This window comes from Notechis scutatus, chromosome 10, assembly GCF_049901735.1.
Source record: "Notechis scutatus isolate UNSWTSFEM ecotype Mainland chromosome 10, rNotScu1.2, whole genome shotgun sequence".
NCBI lineage: Eukaryota > Metazoa > Chordata > Lepidosauria > Squamata > Elapidae > Notechis > Notechis scutatus.
In genome coordinates, this window is record NC_142018.1 from 22,534,841 (window position 1) to 22,556,094 (window position 21,254).

The 21,254-nt window shown below is 55.5% G+C and overlaps 1 protein-coding gene and 1 long non-coding RNA gene across 3 annotated transcripts; both read right to left on the bottom strand.

Moving 5' to 3' along the window:
• Positions 1–1,115: 1,115 nt before the first annotated feature.
• On the bottom strand, positions 1,116–4,015 carry LOC148129781 (uncharacterized). The gene is made up of 2 exons (XR_015750739.1): positions 3,653–4,015; positions 1,116–1,489 (listed from the first exon to the last, which is right to left on the bottom strand). It is a non-coding gene; the product is annotated as an uncharacterized LOC148129781 (long non-coding RNA).
• A 351-nt stretch (positions 4,016–4,366) lies between these two features.
• SLC7A3 (solute carrier family 7 member 3) lies at positions 4,367–20,447 on the bottom strand. Of its 2 annotated transcripts, none has more exons than XM_026684250.2 (12): positions 20,144–20,447; positions 12,376–12,784; positions 11,244–11,402; positions 10,005–10,185; positions 9,657–9,766; positions 8,808–9,030; positions 8,153–8,292; positions 7,968–8,070; positions 7,576–7,787; positions 7,151–7,317; positions 6,848–6,956; positions 4,367–6,739 (listed from the first exon to the last, which is right to left on the bottom strand). In XM_026684250.2, the coding sequence occupies exons 2-12, from the start codon at positions 12,743–12,745 to the stop codon at positions 6,609–6,611; spliced, it is 1,905 nt and encodes a 634-aa protein (XP_026540035.1). In that variant the 5' UTR covers positions 12,746–12,784; positions 20,144–20,447; the 3' UTR covers positions 4,367–6,608. The 2 variants fall into 2 exon arrangements, with proteins under 2 accessions (XP_026540035.1, XP_087828418.1); XM_087972292.1 differs by lacking the exon at positions 20,144–20,447 and adding an exon at positions 19,125–19,703.
• Between the last annotated feature and the right edge of the window lie 807 nt (positions 20,448–21,254).

A 21,254-nucleotide genomic window follows, 5' to 3' on the forward strand; every position in this document is an offset into this window, starting at 1 on the left:
TGGGCGTCGGAATCAAGAGGACCGGGGGGGGGGAGCGGCGCCCCTCGCTCACTGATTGGTCACCCAGCTGCACGTGGTTAAGGGCTCTTCGGCGCCGATGGGATGAGGTCCTCGTCGGATTGGTGGAGCGAGGACCAATGAAAAGCCTGGCGCGGAATGCGAACGCGGAGTCGCGGGCGCGCGCCCGTCCAACTCCGTGGCCAGAAGGGGGGGGCGAGGGGGGTCCCCCGTGAAGGGCCCGATGGATGTTCCGCAGCCGCCACGCCGGGGCCCGGGAGGTGGCTGCGGCCCAGGGAGGCTCTTCCTTCAAGGGCTGGCCGTGGAGCCGCCCGTCCGCTCCCCATTTGGCCTCCTGGAGGCGGCGGCTGCAATAAATGCGAAGGTTTAGGCCGTCCTCGACTTACGACCACAATCGAGCCCCAGATTTGTGTTGCTGTGAGATGGGTTGCGTTTTGTCCTGTTTTATGACCTTTCCTGTTAAGTGAATCACTGCAGTTGATAAGTTGGGGTTACGTGAACCTGGCTTTCCCATTGACTTGGTCGCAAAAGGGGATCGTGTGGCCCCACGACACTGCAATTGTCATAAATGTGAGTCGGTTGCCAGGGGCTGGATTTTGATCACATGACCCCGGGAGATCCTTGCAGAGGTGAGAAACGGCCGGCCGTCCCGTTCTCCAGGGCCGTTGTAACTTCAGCTGGTCACGAAACGAACTGCTGTAACTCAAGGACTGCCTCTACTCATTGTAGCAACAGCTCACAGGCGATGGTGGCCGTGCAGGAGAGGAGCGCCACCTCCAGCTCCCGAGGGAAAGGAGGGCCTTCGGTTTCATGGCCTTTTTAGTGACAAATTATCCTGAGCTGTCGATCATTGATTATTCATTGACTATTTCAGTTTCGAACGCTTGCAAAAGTTCGTTTGCTTTGACCTTGTACCTCGTCTGCTGCGAAGGCTGGAAAATAAATAAAATCTGCTGAATCCTGTTTTGTGTCTGGTCCTTCCAGAGTAGTGCCTGGATCCTGGCTCTGATCTTCATCTCTGCTGTAGAGACAGCAGGAGTAGCAGGGTCTGTTCTGACTCTTTCCATTTTAACAACAAACCATTTTGAACATAATGATTTGATGGCAGCAGTTTATTCTTATAGTAACTAAATTTAGCAAGGATATGTAAGTCGACAGAAAGATTGAAAAGCTTTATAAACTAGATCTAAGCCAGAGGCCAGCCATATTTGGGTTATTTAGGGGTAGGATGTATAAGGGGAAGAATTGAATTCAGGTAATGGGGGGGAACTACCGGAGAGATAGCTATATTTTCCGGAAAGTGAAAACGTGTGTAGCCTTTTTGACAGAAGCTCTGACTCACAAACGTGTGATGTGCGGGATTCTGAGCTCTGTTTTGCCAAGCCATGCAGCCTTAGGGCTCAAGTTCATGCTGTTCCTCTACTTCCGCTTGTTTCAACAGCTGGAGGCAGCAACATACCCAAGGCAGAATCTGAAAAATATATAACGGAATTGTTGCCTCATCAGCTCAGAAGCCATCTTCCCTGCCAGTCCATGCCCCACCTGTTTCCTGATGCAAGGGTGGCTAGTTACCAGCAGAGGGAAGTAAGAGTCCAAAGAATCTGCCGTCCAAATTAGAAGAACAGGGAGCATCTTGACATAGCAGGACATGGAAAGCAGGGGTTTGATTCAAAGGCAGGTAGTATCTATTCCAGCAAGAACCTAGGTTGTGCAGATCTAATCTGCGTGGGAAGAGAACTGGAAAATCTTTTTCCTTGCCTTTGGCTCAGACGGTAAATGAAAGGGAAACGGAATTACCATTTTAAAAGATTAACTTCTCGGTTCATCAATTTCCCGAACAAGCATCCTTGTTTATTTCTGTTTATTGGAAGTCCATTGTCGGGTAATAAAATACCTAGTGGATTACAGAACCATTTTAAATTCCTGATTGTGCAATCCAGCAAGCGAGAAACAAGATATTGCTACTGGTACTTTTCCATGAGAATAGAAGGGAGTAGCAAAATCTCTTATTTGAAGGCTGAGCATTTCCAGGACTGGCCATTAAGTGGGTAGAATAAGATTCTTCTATGACATGAGATTAAATATGATGGTTTGAAAATTAAATGTTAAATTCAACAATAATAGAGTAGCTGAATTAATGTATCATATTAATGCCCATAATTCTATATCTTATAGTTCTTATCCTATTGTTTTATGGAATGCACTGAACCCTCTCCAAAATGGTATACTAAAAAGTGAACAGACATCCCGGTATCAGTGAAGTAATTCTAATAAGACCTAGAGTATAAAGAACAGTAGGAATTATTTATCCTACTGAAGCCTGCAGAAAAACGAATAAAATTAAGTTTGGTATCAACACTGTTCGTGGCATTCTATGAAGAAGCCAATCGTGGAAAAACGATGTAGAAATAACTGAATAAGGGGTTAGATTAATGATTTCCAAAATTGTTTCCAAAAATTCTATATCAAAATAAATCTGTCATACTGAGCTGTGGTATTTCTGGTAAAATATGATTCTCTGCGCAGTTTTAACAAGACTGAACAGTGCCATGAAAGCTGGTTTTGCAATAAGATTCTACTTGGAATTATAAAGAGACTTTTCCACTATTGATGTGAGGAGGGGCCCTTCCTGTGCGACAACACACTTCTTGCTAGCTTCCTCTGTATAGATGTGGTCATAACGGCAGATTGCTGGAAAAAGAACTATTCCAGTATGTAATTAAAATACCATTTTTTATGTAGGGATGCTTTTTGAGGGGGAGTTGGGAAAATGCAGCCCTTGGATGGAAGACGACAGGCAAGGAAATTGGTAGATTGGAGTGTTTTTCAGAGCCCAGGTAGTCATGGGTTCCTCACAAATCTGCACATATGACCACTTCAGGGCAGCCATGATCCGCACAATATTTTGGCCCTCTGCCTGGCTCTTCCTCCGCTAGTCATGAGGGTGGTGATTCCTGCTCTCTGATCCCCACTGAATGCTTATGAAGTTGCGTAAAAGGCCCAGATTTCCTCTCGGGGCCAAATTTAGGCAAAAAACTGTATAATTAAAAAATTGCTTTTATCCTGTACCGGGTTGCATTTCAACCTTCTCCTGCCCTTCCCTCCGAACACACACACACACACACACACACACACACACACAAAAGCAGAAAGATGAGGAAAGTGTCACGTTTTAAAGGGTGAGGTATAAAGCTTCTCACTGAAGGATCCTGTGGGTTAAGTGAGCTTGAAACGTGCCTATTGCAGAGAACGTGACCTAACCACCTAGCCAGGGAGGGAGGGAGGGAGGGAGGGGGGTATGAAGATTTCAAGGGCCTGAAAAAGGATTGCCGGGTTGACATGGGAAAAGTTGAGGGAGAGTCTCATCTGTCTGTTAATTATTCACTTTTTCAGTCATTACGAGGTTAAAAAATGCCTGACCCCATTTGTTCTATGTCCTGAGTGTGGTTAATGCTTGCTGGTGTGAAAAAGATACTTAAAAGATTTCTAGACCATTTTGAATGGATGTATTTACATGTGTCATTTGATATATTTTTTTTCCAAAGAGCCCTCATTCTGAAAAGGTCTGCTTGAGAGTATATGATAAACATGTATGAAACGAAACGTTGATATAGTTAATGGGACTTAGGTTTACCTTCTCTTCCATCAGCCTCGGCACAGCTCGCCTGAGCATTTGTCTCTTTGACATTCGATTAAACTTCTCTTTCTCACTGGTTGTGGTGGGGTCTGGTAGGAAAGCCAGTGGCCGGTATCTGGCTTTGGCTTCCTGTTGTCTGTCAGAACTGAGGGGTTGGAAGCTGGCCAGCCGCTCAGGCCTAAATCCAATTGCTTGCAAGAGTTTATTGGAATCTGGCATTTGGTAAGCTTTTCCCTCTGCCACAGATGGCAGTCAGACAAAACTGGGAACCTCTGGCCTGGCCCTCTCGGCAGAGCACGGCCCCTTCTTCCAGCCTCCCCCCTCGCGGCCTCTGTGCAAGTTCTGAAGAAGCAAGTCCCTGTTGCCTGCAGGCTGCTGGGATCGCGAATCCAGGCTTGTTGCTTTGCCTCTGCTCAGCTTATGTAACCCTCTGCCTTCCCTGCTCTCTTCCTATTGCCTCACCCAGTTGGGTTCCTGCTATCTTTATTATCTTTTGCAGGGCTGGTTTTTCCTCTTTTGTGCTGAAATCTGTAGGGCGAGCCTTCTTCACCTCATCTAAATTGGAGAGCGTGGCATTTCTAGGGAAATTAATTAATGGATCTCTGCCTTGGCCAGGTTTTCTCCTCCCCACGGCTCTAGAACATCACCCAGACAATTGAAATGGCCGCCTGTGTTCTCCTCTTCATTCTACAAACCACAGAGGACACCGAATAATAGCAGAACATTTTATTTGGTCCAACAAATGCATTAAGACGCTGGGTATTATATTCACGTTGAAGAACTTTTGTGCACATGTACCGTAGATGTTCAAACAAGACAACAAAGTTCTGTTAAAACAAGTGGAAATCTCCCCTCTTGCTCTGCCCAAGGCTGCGGAATAACGTAAGGTTAGGAACATGAGAAGCCGCCTTTGCTGAACTGGCCCATTTCTCTCAGGGTGGGTCCCAGCCTTTTCTGAAGACCTGGGACCTTCTGCCCATGAAGATTCTGCTGCTGAGTTACAAACCCTAAACTGAGATTGTCCCAAATCTCCTTCAGAAAGAGGAAATGTCAAAAGTTGTGCGTATAGAGCTAATTTCCAAAACACAACAAATGTGTTTTGGCTCTGCACGTTCACAATTTGCTTTTGGAAATGTTGGGGAAATTAATCATGAGATTTGGAACGGAGCTGCGTGAAGTTTGAAATGGCTTTGGCATTATAGAACCTGGCCCTGGTGCAGTTGTTAGAAAGCCTGGCTTTCTGATGTAAGTGGAGTGTATCTACGTACATACAACCAATGTCACCATCCAGCTTTCTGTGGGATTCTCAGAATTATTTTTCCAGTCCAAGGTAAATAATCTGTATCATGACAAAAAGCAACCCACTTTTTCCCCAGAAAACAAGTCACCCCAATCCTGTCTTTGCCACTCTGGTGCCTTCCAAGTTAAGGACTGATTTCCTTGCCAGTTTCACGTTGGGCCAAAATAGGAAATCACTAGCTGGACAATATATTTGGCTTCATTTATTAGGAGGAAAACATCTCCACCCTGTTTTGGAGCCAATGAGGGTTTATTGGCTTTGCCATCTTTGCAACAGATGAAGTCTGGCAGAGACCTCACCTTGCTTTGAGCTTTTGCCAGCTGTGGTCTGCTGCTGGCTTCGTTCTAAGCAACCAGACACAGCCAGGCTGTTATGCCTTTGCTCGGCCTCCATCTTTAGCCCTGACCTCTGGTCCAGAAGGTGGCGGCACCGGGGCCAAGAGCTCTCCGGTGGGCAGCTACTGACCATGAGGTCAGTGCCCAGCCTCCCTCCGCCTCTCTTACATCATCACCCCCCCCCCCCATAAGGCTGATGTTGTGGTGGTGCTTCTTAGCTACATGATAACAAACTGACTTATTTTACTATGACTTTACTCAGCCCTTGGCCCTCTCGCCCCACTTCAACACTATCCATTGGGCCGATTCATTCAAGACAGTACAGCCTGCTCTCGCGAGTAAACTATTATGGACTGAATGTGTACAGCAGAGGTGGGATTCAGCAGGTTTTGACCAGTTCTGGAGAAGCAGGAGTGGTAATTTTGAGTAGTTCGGAGAATCAGCAAAGACCACCTCTGACTGGAGATTTTACAGTCTCCTTCCCCTGCCACGCCCACCAAGCCACGCCCAAGAACTGGTAGTAAAAACATTTGAATCCCACCACTGATATACAGGATATTGAATCCCTATATGGCATGTTGGGTAAGCGAATTTTGTACCCCATAATCCGTTTGTTTTTATCTGAGAAACCCCAGGAATTCATTTGATAATGTTTGGCAAGGAGAACGGCAGAACTCCAAACAACCATGATTATTTAAGCAATTATGCTCCGGATTAATACTGCACTGCTACAACTCCTAGGCTGTCTAAATTTCCGGAGGCCACCAGGTTGTTTCTGCTGGAGACCCACGGCCAAGGGCATCCGAGATAGGCCTACAAAGAAACTAAACTGACAGGGGGTCAGATGAGTCCAACTTTTTTAAAAAATAGCTAAGAGCATGGAGTTGTACTCATATAAAAAAAAACATGTAACATCTTTGGGGGGAAAATATCATACAAGCAATAGTTAAGATCACCAGACTGATAGTTCTGGAGGTCATCTGGGGACACTTTTACGCACATCTAGGTCTGAGGAAGGCAGTCTAGGCAGCAAAACCAGGTAAATAAATAAACCATGTGTGGCAGCTTCTCGGCAGAAGGTCACCCTCCCCTCCCCACCCCACCTAGGAGAAATGGCTGCCCCTAAATTTTATCCCAGCTTGCTTTATCCACCTCCTCTGCAAAATGAAGCTGCTGCTGCTGCCACAGGTTGAGTGCAACGCACCAGTGAAGGTCCCACGTGCCACGGCTTCCTTCTTGAAGGGTGGGGCAGGAGGCAGACAAGAACTCGGGGGGGGGGTCCATGGCAGTGGAAGGAGGACAGAAGCATCTGCTTCTCTCAGGCGGCCGTCTCTTGGCTCAGCTCAGAGGTGGCCGGAGGCAGGCCTTTGTCGGCGGCTGACTGGGACTGCGGGGCCCCCTGGCCTTCTTCACTGTGCTGGAGCCCATAACCAAAATAGATGGCAAAGCCTGAGAAAGAGACAATGTCCCCCAGTGTAAGAGCCGCTGAGATGGGATCCCCACCCGGGGAAGATTCTGCGCCAGGCAGCTCTTGCAATCGAGCAGCGAGTTCCTTACCGATGGCCATCCAGACAGCAAAGCGGGCCCAGGTCCCTGCATCGAGCTGCATCATGAGATAGATGTTCACCAGGATGCTGAAGAGGGGCAGCAACGGCAGGCCGGGCACCTGGAAAGGCAGGGGAGGCCGGTTGGGAGGGGCCCGGGGAGGGAGGGGGCCAGCCAGCGTGGAAACTTGGCCTTGAAGGCAGGCGACAACCTCTGTGGCCAAGTGCCCGGCTCTCCTGCTCCCGTGTCCGGATTCAGGCACCTCCTCTCCCTCCCACCTGGGGCCCCTGAGGAAGAGCTGGCCAGAGGTCCTACTTTGAAAGTGAGGCGGGTCTTGCTTTCGGGCTGCCTCCAGATGATGGCAGTGCCAGCGGACAAAATGCCCAGGAGAATGACACAGGCAATGACCCAGCCAACGCTGCCCTTCTGGAGGGCTTCCCACTCATGGGCCAGGATGCCACACAGGGCAGTGATCGTGACAGCTGCAAGGAAACGAGACCAAAGGGAAGGAAGGAAGGGTTATTCAGGTGAGACCTTTCCCGTTCCCACGCCCGAGAAGCCACTCAAGCCCGGAATCCTGGCGCCTGGTTCTGATCTCCTCCTCCTCCTCCTCCTCCTCTTTTCTTGGTCTCCTGCGAAGGAGCCGAGCCCGACCAGCTGCTCACTCCAGTCGTCTCTGGAGAGCCCCTAGCCTCGGCCATCGTGTCCCCCAATTTCTACCTCTCCCCAGTAATCCTTACCAACGACCGTGGTGCTGATGTAGACGAGGCGCCCCGAGACGTGGGTTGGGATGGCCTCGGAGGGGAAGAAAAGACTCTTGCAGCTGAACTTCTCTTGGAATGCCTTCTGCCCATCACCAACCGTGGAATTCATGGTCAGCTTTTCTTCTTCACTTCCATTGATCTCGAGCATTTCCAGGTCCTTGGAGGCCCTCAATAGCTCAGGTTGGTATCTACCAGGAAAGCAAGAGTGGCAAAAGCGGAAATCCCAGGTTAGCCCCTCTGCAAACCACGAGTCCTCAACCTTCCCAGCTGTAGCTTCTCCAGATGTGGACTACAAGGTTCATGATCACCCTGTGAAGCCTGAGGGATCAGCACCTCGAGGCAAGCTCTGTCCCCAAAGAGGCCCCCACCTGAGGATGAGCACACAGATGGCCACCAGAGAGTACGCCAGGAGCGTACCAATAGACATCAGGTTAACCAGGTCCTTCAGCTCAAAGAGGAACGCCATCAGGGCTGCAAGAGAAGAGAGGCTGTAAAAAATCTCTGGATCACAGATGAAGGGGGTGAGGGGAGACCCATGAATGGACAGATCTACCTGCAATGATGCCCGAGACGACCGTGGCCACCAAGGGGGTCTTGGTCCGGCTGTGGACCCGGAAGAGGAACCGGAAGAGCAGGCCGTCTTCAGCCATGGCGTAGATGACGCGCGGCATGGGGAACATGGAGCCAAGCAGGCTGCATGGCAGAGCAAGAGAGCAGAAGCCGCTGAGGGGTTTGGCCTGGAGCGTTTCTCCCCTCGGCTCCTCCTGGGCCCAATTTAGGATGGGGGTTCAGGCCTCTCAACGAAGCCTCACCAAGCGATTGGCCCTCTTCCAAAAGTGCTTTTGCTCAGTGGCCCTTCCCGGTCTTCTGCCTTTCATGGTTTAAGCAGCAGCTTTTGGGAAAAGGAGCTTCTCTGTGGTGGCCTCTCCCATCCTTCTGTCTGGGCAGGTTGCTCTCCTTCAAGCCACAGAGCCTGGCCGCTTTTCCCCCTCAAACCTCTAACTGCCATCCTATTCTCTTGCCCTTTCCTTCAAAAATGGCCTGTTTAAAGCCCTGTCTGATGGGGTTTCAGTGCTTAAAAAACGTCGTTTTGAGTTCAAGAATTCATAAACAAGCCGCCTGTCCGTCATCTGGGTGAGGCGGCTCTATCAATCCCAGCAGCCAGAGACGTCTGGCTGAGCTGAGCCGCCTCCCTCCGCGTCTCTCACCTTGTAGAGAGGGCGCAGAGGGAGCCGATGGCCACCACGTAGCGGGCGGGCTCCCAGCCCACGGCCTTGAAGGCGTCAGGCAGCGGGCTCTCCTTATCCACCAGGAAGTAGGGGACCATCAAGGTCAAGGAGGCCGAGACGCCAAAATAGGCCACGAAGCAGATGAGGAGGGAGATGATGATGCTGACGGGGATGGAGCGCTGAGGGTTCCGAGCTTCCTCACCTGCGGAAGAATGGCGGGGGGGGTTCACAGGTGCAGAATGACCCAGCTAAGGGTCCCACAAAACCCCCCCTTCCTCTGCTGTACCCAAGGCCGACTGGGGGCTTGTTGATTCGGCAGGCCGATTCCCCCAGGCACAAAGTGGACTTCCTGAGTAGCTGAGCCCCCACAGTCCTGGCCCCCACTGGGCATAACGTGGCGCCCAAATTAGGAGCCTGTGGCCATAGCGAAACCAAGAATCTTGAGCCTCCGGGCTGGTGCATTTAGTCCCTGCACCCCTGGCCAGCCTGTGGGGCGCCCTTGACTTGAATGGGAGACTAGAAGGCCGCTGGATCCGAACCCCTCTGCCCATCGCAAGAGACAGGCAGCAAAGCAACCTGGACCCTTTGAAAGCCTCCCGCCACTAGCCAGGCTCCCCAGACCACTTCAATTGTTAGGAATAACCCAAATTTGCTTCTAGGGAGCGCTGGTTCTAGAACTGCCCTCTGAAACTAGCCCGAAGGCCCGTCTTCTGCCCTCTTCCCAGCACGGCCACCCTCAGCTCTCCGTCCCAACAGGAACCGCCCCAATTAGCACTGAGAAGCGGTGTTGCCTTCCTACCCGCCCTTCCACCGCCTCCCACGCGTTACCTGTGGTGGCGATGCAGTCGAATCCAACAAAGGCGTAGAAACAGGTGGCAGCCCCCGAGAGGACGCCTTCAAAGCCAAAGGGGAGAAACCCTCCTTCGCCAAAGCTGTCCCTGAGGGGAGGCAGGCAGGCCGGTGAGGGCAGGAGGAAAGGCACCTCCTCCAGGGCAGCTCTTCTAACCTGCTGCTGCCGCCGCTGCTGCTTTCCCTTCGGCCATTCCCGCAAAAGGGAACCCGCCGCAGCCGATGCTCCATTGGAGCAAGGGGAGTAGGAGAACCTCCACCCCCCCCCCCCCGCCCCCCTTTGTGGAAAAGCGAAGGGGCAGCCACGACCGGGGAGGGGGCCCGTACTCGTGTCTAGACTCCAAGAGGTCTTGTGAGCGGTTCTGCCAATCCTCCTCGGACAAGTTCCAGTTCTTGACATCTCCTTTCACAAAACCCGCAACAATGACAAAGCTGAGCACCAGCAGGTTGATGGCCGTGAAGATTTTATTCACCAGGGCAGATTCGCTCACTCCGAACGAGAGAAGGCCTGGGAGCCAAAGGGGAAAAAATAAGGGTGGGGGGGCGTTGGGGAAAGTCTCCGCGGTCTAAGCTTTCCTCCGGAGGCCAGAGACGGGCCAGGCCGGTCAGAATTAAAAGGCCCCTCCTGGCCGATCCTGGCACCGGTCGCTTCATGCAATTCTGTTCTGCAGGTTCCCTCGTTCTTTGGAAGTCAAGCGCTGGGGAATGGGGGCCTCTCTGCAGCTGCACCCGGGCCCCTTCCTGGCTATCGTTCATGACCAACATCACCACATTCTGCTGGCCTGAGCAGCAGTCACTTCCCAAGCGCCCAAGAGCCTCGTGGAATCGGATCAAACGTCCGTCCAGTCGCATCTTTGCAGGGCCAGGAGGTGTCAAACTCTGCAAGATGGCAGCAGGCACAGCACAGCACAGCCCATTTCGAGACACGGTCCAGTTCAGCTCTCTGCTCCGGCCGCAGCCAATCAGCCCACCTTGTGGAGACCAACGCCACCCTCCCGCCGACTCCCAAGGAATGTTGGCCCTGCCCTCCTCCTCCCGTCACCCACGTCCATCCCTTGTCAACTGGCTGGTCATTGATGGGCTCCCCTGGGGCAGCCAAGGCAGGAGGTCAACCTGGGCAAGTTGAAGTCCACCCATCGTCCACCTGGGAAACTCCGCAGTGGAGGATCAAGGCCCGAAGCACATTGTCTCCTTCCTGCTGTGAATCTCCCATCGCCCCGCTTTGCTTGTTCAGAGCATTTACACAGCTGCCCGCCTCACATCAAACTCTGCATCAGAGTTATGAAAAGGGAAGGAAAACAACCTCCCTGACAGGCATATATTTCATGAGAATCCACTGGGGTTTTCCCAGGCGCTTCCTGCTGTCCACCTTGCTGTATCTGGCATTTCTGTTTTCCTAAGATTCAATAAGTTTGTACAGCGTCTTGAGAGGTTTCACAGCAGGAATGCCTGGCCTTGCCTTCTTGTACCAACAGGCAGGCCCTCTCTGCCCTGGAAGGCCTCCCCCTGGCTGAGGTGAAGCCCTGGCCTGCCTGAGCCCTGGCAGGGCAGCTTCAGGCGCCTCACCTGTGAGCACCAGCACCAAGAAGAGGGCGAAGAAGTCGGGATACTCGGCCAGCACGCTGTCCAGGTGCAAAGCTGTGTGGTTCCGGAAGAAAGTGGAGATGTGGCCCCCAATGATGTGGTCAAAGGTGGAACTCCAGGCCCGAGCCACGCTCGCTGTCCCTGAGGGGGCAAGACGGCATCTTGGTGAGTTCAAGCAAGTCTGGGGGGGGCTTTGGCCCCTTCTCGGGAGCAGAGGATGGTGGAAGGGCTCCAAAGACACACACACCCCCGGCCCTTAAGATTGGAGAGACCCCCACCTCCTTCCCAAACCAGTAGCCCTCCATGCTTACATGCTCAATGCATGCCCAGCATAGCTGGGAACATGCTTAACCCACTGGGCAAAAGGCCCACTTTGGTTGGTGAGTCAGCATGTCATGTCAACTCAGCCCAGTGGGCCAATTTCTGCCTAGCACTTGATGAGGTTACCTGGTTTGGGTAATGAAGCACCTGTAAGAAAACAACCCAGCTGAGAGAGCACCCAGGACCCCTCAGTCTCTGATTCACCTGCTGTGCGAACTCAGAAAATGGGTTATTTCAATCACCAACCCAAACACATTGCGTGAAGCTGGGTGGACCAAGGAAAGAAGAAGAATTCTGTTGTTGAACAGCTTCTGCCATTCCTGCTCTGGTCCCCTCCAACCTAGCCCACCGGGAGAGCCGGAAGACAACCTGAAAGCTCCAGGGGTCCAAATCATTGCTTATCAGGAACAAGGGCACTGTATGCCAATAATTGAACCTGGTTTCTACAGGTGAGAGTCCTTTCCTTGGCTCTCATCAATTCCCTTGTCATAACAATTAGGAGGACATTCAATTTGGGGGGTCTGGAAAACATTGCAGATCATTTCTAAGGCTGCTTGTCCTGCAACTTTGATGAGTTAATGTTTTGGCGTATTTGCTGGACTACCTGAGGTAAAACCCCACAGAAGAACCATCACCATTCAGGGATGGCTCAGCCTATGGTGAACTTGAGCTAATCCCCCATTTCATGCTGCAAGCAAGCAAACCCCAGTTGTGCTTCCTGCAGCATTCCGCCTCCAGACATCCCCACGTCCTCATTCAGCCGTCGTTTTGCGCCCAGCGGAAGGCGATGTACCTATCATGTAGGAGAGGATGAGGTTCCACCCTGTGGTGAAAGCCCAAATTTCCCCCACGGTGACATAGCTGTAGAGGTAGGCCGAACCAGCCTTGGGCACCCGGGCGCCAAACTCTGCGTAGCACAGGCCAGCCAAAACAGACGAGACGGCCGCAATGAAGAAACAGAGCACAATAGAGGGGCCAGCCTGGTCCTTGGCCACCTCGCCAGACAGGACGTAGACCCCAGCCCCAAGGGTGCTGCCTATGCCGAGAGCAATCAGGTCCACGGTGGAGAGGCAGCGGGCCAGCTGCGTTTCCTGCGAGCCCAGGTCCACGGTCCGCTGACGGATCAGCTTCTTGCCAAAGTTGGCCAAGGTTCTCTTCAGCATCCTGGCGAGTGGAGTGCACGTCCCGTTGCCCGAAAGGACCTGGCGGAGGAAACAGTAGAGCCTGTCAGCCAGCAGGGGGCAGGAAGGCCTGCAGTCACAGGAAATCAAGATGGGAGGCTTGTGCAGACCCAACCCAGCCTTTTTTTTGGGGGGGCTGGGCTGGGCTGCTGCCCCGAGCTTCCCTTCCTCCTTTCAGGGTCAACTCTGTTTGTGGGCATCTCCTGCTTGGCTGAAAAGCCTCCTTGCTCCATCCCCAGGTGGATTCCACAGGAATCCCACTCGGGCCATAATGGCGAGAAAGTCCAGTCCAGGCTCCCAAAGTTCACTCTGGAAGGGATGCTTTTGGAGGAGGAGCGGAGATCCAAGGTGCCCGGCTGCCCCGTCCACCTATCTGGCAACCGTAAAGGAACCAGGGCTTCAGGCTACGTTTGGAAAGCCGAGAGAGTACCAGGAACAAGACCGCCATCTTAGGAAAAAGCCGTCCAGCCAAAGCAGCCAAAGTCGCCAGTTGTGGTTACACATTACACTTCTATGCATCACTGGCCCCTGCAGAAGTTGGCAAAGAAAAACAGCCCTCAGAGGACAACTTGGATTAATTGCGTTTACACAAGCTGCTCGCTGGAATAATAAGCATCAGGGAGGCACCTTCAGTCATTAACCAACTGAACTTCAGTTAACAGGCGACAGAACAAACTTCAGCTGCTAAGCCAGGCTGGGAGAGACCCTCAAGCGCATCATCAGGGCCAGCATGTGACTCGCATGGCAAGATGAGGCTTCAGGGTGGAATTATGCGGAACGAGCCTCTCCCCCCCCGATTTTGCCTCGTTTTCCTCCACCTCCTCGCGTTGCCCGGCGCTGGTCCCTCTCGCCAGCAAGGCGGTGGCTCCTGCCATTCAACAGGCTGCGTCCTGGGTCTGGCGTGATTTGGGCTTCGTAAATTCTGGGAACTCAACCACAATGCTTTGTAAACCACGATTTATAACTTAGCCCCATTTGCAAACCTGGCTCAGACTTTACTCATTAATCAGAGAAAAGCTTGGCACCTACACCTGTGAGGAAAGGGGGGGGGAGGGGGCGGCCATGAAGAAAGAAGAGGATGGCTTTTGCACCCAGGACCAGTCCAGGAACAGTCTCTCCCTCTGGGTTTGAATGCCAAGCAGGGAATTCGGCTTTCCTAGAGTGGCACAGACATGGCACCTTTGCTCGGAGAGGCACCTGGTCCGTTTGGGGCAGTCGGTTGGGGCAAGGGAGGAAGGGCCTGTGGCTCTCCGTCTTTGGCTGTGCTTCCGATCGATGCGGGGCCTGGCCCATCATCCATCAGCTGACGGATGGCTCTGTCCAGAGGCAGCGGCTCTTTCCTCTCTCCTGAACGACAATCAGGGGAGATGAATGGCCTTCATCTCTTTCCTCTGGGGGCGGGGGAGACCATTCCAGGTGTCCTGCAGGAGCTGAGAAATAAGGGACCACGCTTGGACGAGCAGAAGAGCCAAGCCGGATCTCTTAAGTGAGCAAAACGGAGGAAAACAAAAATCAGATAAGCAAGATCCGGAAAAACAGCAGCAATTCAAAGACGCAGAATCCCGGTTTCAAAATCAAATATTGCAGAGCCTGACCTGAACTAATTGAATTTATCCCTGGTGAGATTCCTCTCCTTTCTTGGCCCCTGAAGAAGGAGAAGGAGAAGAGAGGCGGGAGCTCCCTCGGTTGGTGCCTGTCGCATGCATCTAAGCCCCCCACCGGCCCTCATCCCCTCCGTCAGCCTGGCCCCCTTCACCCCAGGCCTGACACGCAGCTGCTCTCTGCCATTCGGACGGGGGGCAGTTAACTTCATCAGGATCCCTGGGGAGATGGGTGGGTCTTCCGGGGTCTCCAAGGGTTGCATGGCTCAGATATACTCCTTAGAGATCTCAGGTTTTTCCCTTACATCTCAGAGTTTGGAAGCTATAAGGATCTGTGATCTCGCAACAGGTTCCTTCTAAGACGGAAAACAAGGCCGCCGCAGCGGATCTGCTCAGCCGGCTGTTCTGCAGCCCAGTGGAAGACAATGGAAAGACCTCCCAGCAGAGAAACTGGACCAAGTGCCAGGTTCCGCTCTGGGCCAGCAAAACTCCGGAGCCTTGGCCCCCGGCTGGCACCGACCACAGTTCCCACGAGGCACAGCGCCCAAACTGCCTTGGCCAGAGGTTCCCATGAACGCAGGGAGACAAGCCCCCTCAGCCCCCCCTCCGAGGCTATGGGTGGGGGAGGGGAAGCATTCCCACCACCTGGCCAGTCAAGCCTGGCGTGACCTCCTGGGATCACACACTCCGACGCACCAGAAAATCCCTACAAAAAGGCAGCAGACAAAGCTTTGATACGCTTCCTTTCCCAGTCAGCACTTCCAGGCTGTTTGTCAGGCAGGGCAAAAGCCCAGCTGCGTCGGTTCATTTATCCTGTCACGGATCTGCTGTCAGGAGTGACGGAGCACAACTGAGCATCGAAACCTGCCCGCCTGCCAGCCTGGGGAGTCTGGTGCCCTCGGAAAGGTTGCCGGCCAGTTTCATGATGCTTCTGCTCCTGTGGCCATTGCCCACTTGGGGGGAGGGGCTGAAAAGGCATCTGGCATGGAGCGGGCGGGCTCGGATGCCCCAGAGCCCCGGCAGACGAGGGGACCTGCCAAACTCCCTGGCCAGGCCTAGAGCTCCAGGCACTCCAGATCAAAGTGGAGGAGGGGGCTTGGTTTTTCCGGATGGAGGCTGCAAGCCAGGAGAACTGGCTGGTTATTGGAGTCCAGGTGAGATTCCTTGCCATCACGGATGAGCCAAGGCCGAACCAGTTACGCGGCTCATCAGAATGAGTACAAAGCTTCCAGTCTGACTCCCGTCAGCTGGGAGACGGATCCCCAAGAGGGGTGCCAGGGACCGGCAGCCCAAAATACAGGACAGGCAGCCCAACGCCTCACTATTTGGCTAGCAAGGGAGGGCTGGAGCAGCAGAGGAGGGGTCTCCCTTGGCCTGCCCTTGCGGGGCTGCCTCCAGGGCTTATACAGGGATGGGGGTGGGTGGGGGGCAGGATACTAATTGCAGTCTACCCAAATCGGGGGGAGCTCCAAAAGGAGAGGGGTCTGAACCTTACAGGGCTGCCCACCTCCTCCCTCCAAGGTCCTTACCTGCCTCACCTCCCTGACCGCCCAGTTTGCAAAGCACCTGCACAAGGGCCGCCACCGCGCAAGAGCAGCCAAACTGCCATTCGAGCGGGAAGCAGCCGAGCCTCGGAAGCATCAGCCCAGCCTATTAATAGCCAACAGGGAGGCAGAAGGTCAAGGGTTTGCAGCCATGGCCGGGCAGAGAGGCCACCCCACTGCCCAGGCAGAAGCAGCAGCCGCCCTGTAGCCAAGGTTACCGCTGGGAAGGGGGAGCCCAAGGCAAGCAGGCACTGACAGGGTGCCGAGGGTGCCGAAGCGCCCATGGCTGCCTCCCCCGCCCCTGCCCAGCAGCTCTCGAGGCGGAGAAGACGACGTCCTGGGCCGCTGGGAAGGGAAGGGAAGGGCCCGGCCGGCTGACTCCTCCCAGGCCGAGCTGTGCATGCAGGAAAGGCAGAGGGTGCTTCAGGGTCTTGGCCGTCGTGAGACATGTTCATTCCCGGCCCCTCCGAGAGCAGGAGGCCCTGTCCCCACTCAGTGGCCCGGGAGCCGGGCGTCCTGCCCTGGGATCCCCCACTGAGAAAGCCTCCCTCGGGTTTCATTGCTAGAGTCCCACTGAGCCAGAAAACGAGGGGAGCCCAGCCAGCCCCTAAAGCAACCCAGGGAGCGCAGAGTCCGGCATCTGCAGAACCAGCCGGGTCAGGCCACAGATCCACCCTTGGTGCCAACGCCGGGTCCGCAGGCGCCCAACTGGCACGTTTGGGAAGCCCCCTGCCCCACTGTCCATCTCCCAGCAACCAGCATTTCAGGCATGCTGCACCTGGCTCCTCACTGGTTCTTCTTGCGGCAGCCTTTGGTCGGGGGCTTTCCCTAAGTCTGGAAGCCCCCCCAACTGAAGCCGCCCCAGCAAAGCCAAGCTGGAGGAATTAAGGCAGACGCAGGCCAGCTGGGAGTCTGAAGAAGGGGAAATAGAGGCTGGCAGCCCAGGAAGAAGAGGCTTCGGTTTACCAGAACTCCTGATTTCCAAGGCCTGGCAAGGCAGGAGGGGCTGCACTCAGAGCTTTCCCCCTTTGCGCCCCCTTCCTTGTTTTCTAAAGGTGGATCAAGGCAAAGGGGCTTCGGCATGCTGAGAAATCACTTTGCGCAGGGCCTGCCCTGCCTCTCTTGCGTTTAGCACATTCCCAGGTGCAGGAAAGGCTGCCTTTTCTTTGTAGGAGGTTTTGAGTTTTTCCATTTCTCTCTTCCTTAAATTAGCGAAGAGGAAAACAGCCCCCCTCTCGCCCAGCCTGGCAGACGCCTGGAAGGGCTCTGACAGCTGCCAACGCATTAAGAGTCCCAACAGGGAAATGTGGACACGGGAGGTGGCTCTTTATGCCTTCCTGCTCACCGGCCGTAACTTATTAGAAAATGATGCGTATTTTGGGGGGAACGGGGGGGGGGATGGAAGCACTTGCGAGAGGAAAAGCAGCGCCGGAGTGCGACTGTTTTGAGTGCAGCTGGTGGCGCAGTTCACGCTCTCCGACTCAGACAATCTCCCAGGTCCGAGAGGGCCACAGGGAGCAGCCCCAAGCTTTCCTGAAGCAGGGAATGTGCCACCGCGTGACTGGCCCACCCTCAGTGGCCATTCCTCCTCCTCCTCCAGGCCAAGGGCCTCTTCTCCCTCTTCCCTTCTGAAGCAGCTAAAAGCACCCCTGCTCTCTCCTCCCCAACCCCCAACCCCCAGCACCAATCCGTGGCATGCCAGCCGTGCAAACAAGCGAAGCCATGAGATGCAGGCAGCCTGCGAAACCAGACCTTTCTCCACGGAACCGTCCCCTGGTGCCCACAAGGTTAGTGGGTGTGCTGCTCTATGGGACAGCCTTCACCCCTAATCCCGTCCTCTCTCCCAAGCAGCCCCTGGCTTTCTTTCCCCCGGCCCTTTCCAAAGGGGTGGCTAAATATCCCCCAGGCTCCTTCCTCTCCGTGGGGCTGGCTGGGAACGTGCTGATGAGCCACTCCGTGCCCATGTGACAGACGGGGGCATCACCCTGCCAATTCAGACCTGCCAGTTCTGGCAGAAAAGGGCTGCCCGGCGGCTGCTTCAGCGGCAGCTTCTTGGCAAGCAGAGGCTGCAAAGCGGGACATCAGCCCCTGAGCTTGAACCGGCCAAAGGTCTCGAGAGAGACAGATGGCCAGCAGAAGCTGCATCACGGGTTGCATCAGCCAGCCGGGGAAGAGGCTGCCTGGCCGGCCTCCTCTCTGCCCCCTAATGGCTGTGCATGCAGTTGCCCAACCGGGTCCCTCTCGATTCGACGAAGGGTTGCCCCCTAACCCCCGAGCCTGGCACGCTTGTCTAGAGCCCACCCAGGGAGGAAGACACCTGGCATGTCCACCCCCACCCCCCGCTGTCCGCAGCGCAGCCAGGACCCAGAGGAAAGGGTAACCAGAAGGATAACCCCAAGGTGGGCCAGAAGGTGATTCTCCGGAGGTGAGATCCCTTGACCAGGTTCTCCTGGGTGCCCACAATGGCACGCTTCAATGGCTTGGCAGGCACAGGGTAAGAAACCAGCCAAACCAGTTTGTCAAACAAGCTATGGGTAAGCAATCTATGGCTTAGTGTGACTTATGAAACCAGGAAGATCCTGGTTCCCTGCACTGTCTGGGTGCCATGGTGGTGATCTGATGGTTAGTCTTGTTTTATGTAACTGTTCTGGGGTCCTTCCGAGGCTGCCAGAATTCAGGGACAGGAACAGCAAATATATCAAGATCCTACCTGGGAAAGGACAAGGCTAGGCTGGTGCTCCATCTCAGCCAGACCAGGATCCAAGCCTGAATAGTTCAGGGTTCTTGCAGAACGAAAGAGAGCAGACCCCACCCCCCATGGCAAGCTTTACACTATAAATGCCCCTCCACCTAGTTCTCTTCGGCTCCCACGCCTGTAGCCAAGCCGTATCACTGACCCTCTTGGTGCCCCCTTTTCCCAGCAATCACCTGCACCCGGCATGGCCTGGGACCACCACGAATGCAGAAACCCAGAAGAGTCTCTCACGGGAACCGCTTCTCGTGTCTCTGCAGCGGCTCCGAGCCCTTCCCAAGCCCAGGTCTGTGAAGCCCAACCTGCCAGGCAGCACTAATGAAGTCAGCTGTGCCAAGGGATGGGGCCTGGGGCCTCCTGGTCCCCCTTTCCCTGCAAAGGAGCATCCTGCCCTCAGCTCCCTTTTCGTCTCCAGCAATCAGCACCTGGCAAACGAGGCACTAACATTCCGCGCAGGAACACACCTGTTTGCATTCAGCCAGGCAGAAACCTACGCTGTTTCCAGAGCGGTTCTTGGCCAGGCCCAAAGGCTAGAAGGGCCTGGCCCATCTGAAGGGGGCATTTGTGTGAACGTGCCCGGCCCGATTCCCTGCCAATTCTTGGCGCTGGGCTCTGAAAGGGGAGCCGTGCCCAGAAGGCCCTTCCAGGTCGAAGGCCCCAAGGAGAAGGTGGCTCTTTTCGGGACCAGAAGCGGAGATGTAAGGCAGGCAACCCCTGCAGCGACGTTGCTGGCCCGGCCTGCGGGGGCTCCCTGCAGGTGCCCTTCGGCCCCCTAACAGGGTCTCCCTTCCCCCTTTTGGTCCCTGCCCGAATCCCCGGGAGAGCAAGGCAGACCGGACGCCCAGCAGCCGACTCTCGCCGGCAGGACTGGAGTCCGAGAGGGGGGCCGCTCCTCCCGCCCTTGGCCCCCGCCCGCAGCAGCCGGGAAAGGCTCGGAAGGAGGAGGAGAGGCAGGGAGCCGCCAGCCTTTCCCGCAGCGGGACTTTCTCGGGGCTCTGGGAAAAGCAGCCGGACGCTACCAGGCTCGGAGTTTCCCGCCGGGACTGAGCCGGCGGGGCAGCCCAGCTGGGAAGCGGCGGCGCAGGGCCGCAGGCCAGGCTGAACTCCCCGCCCCGCCTGCCCGGGGGCTTCCCTCGCGGGCTGCCAGGAAAGTCCCCGCCGGGAGGTCCCGAGGAGCCCCGGGCTGGGACGCGCCTTCCCTTCCACGCAGGAGGAGCCAGAAACTTTGCCGGGACGGAGCAAGACGGGGAAAGACTCGGAGCCGCCTCCCCGCAACGGGGCTCCCTGGCTGGCACCGGGCTGCTGGGAGCCGGGCGGGGGGCGCGCGGGCAGGCGAAGCGGCACCTGTTGACCCTCCGCCGGCAGCGCTGACGCAACCCGGAGCTCGGCTTGCAACCAGGCGCCCGCCGGACGGGGCGCGCGAAGGGAAGGCTCCCCAAGCCCGCCCGCCCGCCCGGCCCGGCCCGCCTCCGCCGCCTCTCACCAGCCGCGGCCGCGCAGCTCCTCGGCAGCCGGCGAAGAAGGGAGGAAGGGAGGCGGCGGCGACGGTGTGCGGGATATCTAAGGCGGGCGAGGGGCGGGCCGAGCGCCAGCGACCGCCTCCTCCAGGCGGGCTCCCCCGGGCCGCGGGCTGGAGGGGGGCGAGGCTCCCCGCTGGAAGCGCCTCCCGCCTGGGCGCTCGGAGCTCTTGTCGCACGGGAGCCGGGCAGCGGCCCTCAGTCTTCGAACCTGGGATCTGCGTGGCAGAGGCGGGCGGAGGAGCGGCGCTCCGGTCGTTGGGCTCCAGCCGGGGAGGGAAGGCAGACAGGCGGCTTCTCAAAAACGGGGATTGCGAAGTCCGGACCGCCCCTTCGAACGCCACTCCAGGGGGATCTGCCGGCCCTTTAGCCCGGGTTTCCCTCCTGAAGTGTCCCTCCTCCTTGGTCCTGCCGTGCCATTGAAACCATGGACCAGCCGAGCAAGGAAGGGGGCTTGCCCGGGAGGGAGGGAGCGCGTCCCCGGAACACCCCGAAGGCAGAGAACGCGGAGCGCCAGGCCCGGGGCCCGCTTGTCCCGGGGAGCTGCTGCTGCTGCTGCTGCTCCTCCTCAAAGCCAGGCGCCCAGCCCAGCCCAGCCCGTCGCCTGGAGACGACCCCAAGCCCTGGAACCAGAGGCTGTCTGCCGTTGACCTCACCCCCGTCCGAAGAGGCCTGTAGGGGGCGGGCAGAAGCGCCCCTGTCCGACTCTGTCTCTTTTATTCCTATCCATGTCATGTGTTCATAACCATGTTCACACTTATACCTGTTTTCGAATACTTGCTTGACAAATCAAATCAATACAAATAGATTGCCATGCCTTGTTATAGCGCCTCCTGCTGGCCAGACCTTGAATCTACAAAAACATTTCCCTCCAAAATCACCCTCACAAATTCAAGGCCCAGCCAGTCTTCCTGGGTGCAGACTTCAGCATGTATACACTACAGCAGGGCCCCCTTCCTGGCATGCCTTTTCCTTCCCCCTAAGTCTCTGCAAGCCCTCCGAGCCCACTGCCCTGGGCTGCTGCTCGTTTGAGAAGCTGCAGTCAGCCGCATCCAGACAAAACCAGAGAGAAAAGGC

What these genes read in the sequence shown, in the direction of transcription:
- SLC7A3 (XM_026684250.2), bottom strand. Translation starts at nt 12,745, where the DNA reads ATGCTGAAGAGAACCTTGGCCAACTTTGGCAAGAAGCTGATCCGTCAG. An exon ending in CATCCTCTCCTACATGATAG is followed by an intron (nt 11,403 to 12,375) that starts GTACATCGCCTT and finishes TTGCCCCCTCAG; the next exon opens with GGACAGCGAGCGTGGCTCGG. An exon ending in ATCTGTGTGCTCATCCTCAG is followed by an intron (nt 7,788 to 7,967) that starts GTGGGGGCCTCT and finishes CTTTCCTGGTAG; the next exon opens with ATACCAACCTGAGCTATTGA.